General features: G+C 47.8%; 1 protein-coding gene across 1 annotated transcript; it reads right to left on the bottom strand.

The window, feature by feature from the left end:
• Positions 1 to 679: 679 nt before the first annotated feature.
• LOC149225728 (uncharacterized) lies at positions 680 to 1,797 on the bottom strand. The gene is made up of 2 exons (XM_089379999.1): positions 800 to 1,797; positions 680 to 749 (listed from the first exon to the last, which is right to left on the bottom strand). The coding sequence occupies exons 1-2, from the start codon at positions 1,795 to 1,797 to the stop codon at positions 680 to 682; spliced, it is 1,068 nt and encodes a 355-aa protein (XP_089236125.1).
• Between the last annotated feature and the right edge of the window lie 279 nt (positions 1,798 to 2,076).

Below are 2,076 nucleotides of genomic sequence, written 5' to 3'. Positions count from 1 at the left end.
AAGGCTCATGATCCATCTTACCCAGGTGGCGCTAAAGCCAAAGGCTTTCAGCATGTGCTGTATGTAGGACCAGCTGAGCTTGTCGAAGGCCTTAGAGAGGTCAAGCTTGAGTAACATGCCCGCTTGTTTGGATTGCTTGAGAGAGTGAATGATCTCATGGGAGAGTATAATACCATCCAGAATCTGTCTGCCCTCCACATATCCAGATTGCTCCGGAGAGATGAGCTTAGGAAGAAGGGGCTTAAGTCTATTGGCAATAACTTTGGTGATGACTTTGTAAAGGACGTTACAGAGAGCGATGGGCCTGAATTTGTCAGGGGTGAGGGAATTCTCCTCTTTGGGAATGAGAGTGATGAAGGTGGAGTTAAGAGATGGCAGCAGCCAGCGAAGGGCCCGAGATTCCTCCACTATTTGCCAGACCTCTACCTTAATCATATCCCAGAAAGCATGGAAGAAAGTAGTTGTAAAGCCATCAGGGCCAGGAGCCTTACCTTCTTTGAGCTGCGCCATTGCTTCATCAACCTCTTGGATGAGTATTGGACCCATGAGCAGTTCGTTTTGCTCTTCTGTTACTAGCTTGGGAATGTTGCTGGTGATTTTCTCAATCGCTAACCTCCGGTCCGTCATCGGCTCTTGGTGAACCTGCTGGAAGTGATTGAGGAGGATTTCCTCTATTTTTTCATGCTCCTCCTCTTTGGCCCCTTCCTGATTTTGGATGAAGGAAATCTTGTTGTGCATTCTTCTTTGCACTGTTGTGTTATGAAAGAATTTAGTGTTGCGTTCCCCTTCTTTGAGCCACCTGATCCTTGATTTTTGTCTCCAGTAAATTTCTTCCTGCTTCCTCCTTTCTTCGAGCTGATTATAGATGTGCTTTTCTCTGTCTAAGGTAGCCTCCGTATGCCCTGTGTTGATTATTGTCTGGTGGAGTAGCTTGAGCTCCCTATTGAGTTGCTGTTGGGCTTCAAAAATATTCCCAAAGGTCTCCCTATTCCAGCGCTTGAGGTGGCCTTTTAGGTATTTTAGTTTCTGTTGAAGCTGGAACATTTTGGTGCCTGCTGGAGGGACAAAGGAGGCCCAAATAGTTTTGACGAAGTCCTTGAATGCCGGGTGTGTTAGCCAGAAGCTTTCAAATCGAAATGGCTTCCTGGTGCTGTTCCCCGGTCGCTGCCAGTGCAGTGCTATTGGCCAATGGTCTGAGCCTGAGTGAGCCAAAATCTCCGCAGTGAAGTCCCCCCCAAGGTGCACCGCATTATCCGAAATCAGAAAGCGATCCAGTTTGGAGGCGATCTGATGTTTGCCCCTTCTGTGATTGCTCCATGTAAACGTTCCATTGCAGAAGGGCATATCTATAAGTGAGGCGTGTTGGATGAAGTCCTTGAAGTGTTCCACTTCAGGTTCCAATCTAGTTCTTCCTCCCGTTTTATCCTCGATTTTGGTAATCATATTGAAGTCCCCTGCAACAATCCATAGCGGGTGCTGTCTGTTAATGCTGAGCGCTTCGATGGTGTCTAGGAGCGCTTTTTTGCTGCCTCCGTCCTGCGGGAAATAGACATTGGACAAGTTTCCATGTACCTTTGTGCCTAAAATGTGAAAGGCAGCTTGAATGAGATGATGGGAGGCGTGGAAGTCAGTGAGTGCTATTGCCTGAGTGTTCCAGGCTATGGCAAGCCCTCCCGAGGCTCCGGTAGCATCCACAGCCACTGAATGGCAACCTGGCCAGGCCTTGGAAAGTATTCGACCCAGCGTGTGACTGTTACATTTGGTTTCTTGAAAGAAGCAGATTTGCGGTTTCTCCATCTTGATCATGTTTTTGAGCATTCTGTATTTTGCGGGGCTGTTGAGCCCTCTTAGATTCCAAGAGACTAGCTTCATTGATAACTGATTGGGGTGGGGCTGAAGTACTTCGTAAGCTTCGCGTATCTGCCTGAGTCCACTAAGACTTTGCCGACCTCTATTGTGCGTTGAAGCACTGTTTTTCGTCCTCTTTTTTTGAAATCTTTCGGACGCAGTCTTCCATCCCAGGTGCCTCCAGCTTGAATCCCTAGCTGCTGTTGGTGGTAAGCTTTGGAAATGACC

Source organism: Pinus tabuliformis, chromosome J (assembly GCF_031772625.1).
Source record: "Pinus tabuliformis cultivar Carrire ecotype Pingquan chromosome J, CPIR1, whole genome shotgun sequence".
Taxonomy (NCBI): domain Eukaryota; kingdom Viridiplantae; phylum Streptophyta; class Pinopsida; order Pinales; family Pinaceae; genus Pinus; species Pinus tabuliformis.
This window is presented reverse-complemented; position numbering and strand designations above follow the sequence as displayed.

Coding starts and splice junctions, on each gene's coding strand:
- LOC149225728 (XM_089379999.1), bottom strand. CDS start 1,797: ATGGAGAAACCGCAAATCTGCTTCTTTCAAGAAACCAAATGTAACAGT. Junction 750..799: donor AGACAAAAATCAAGGATCAG/GTGGCTCAAAGA, acceptor ATAACACAACAG/TGCAAAGAAGAATGCACAAC.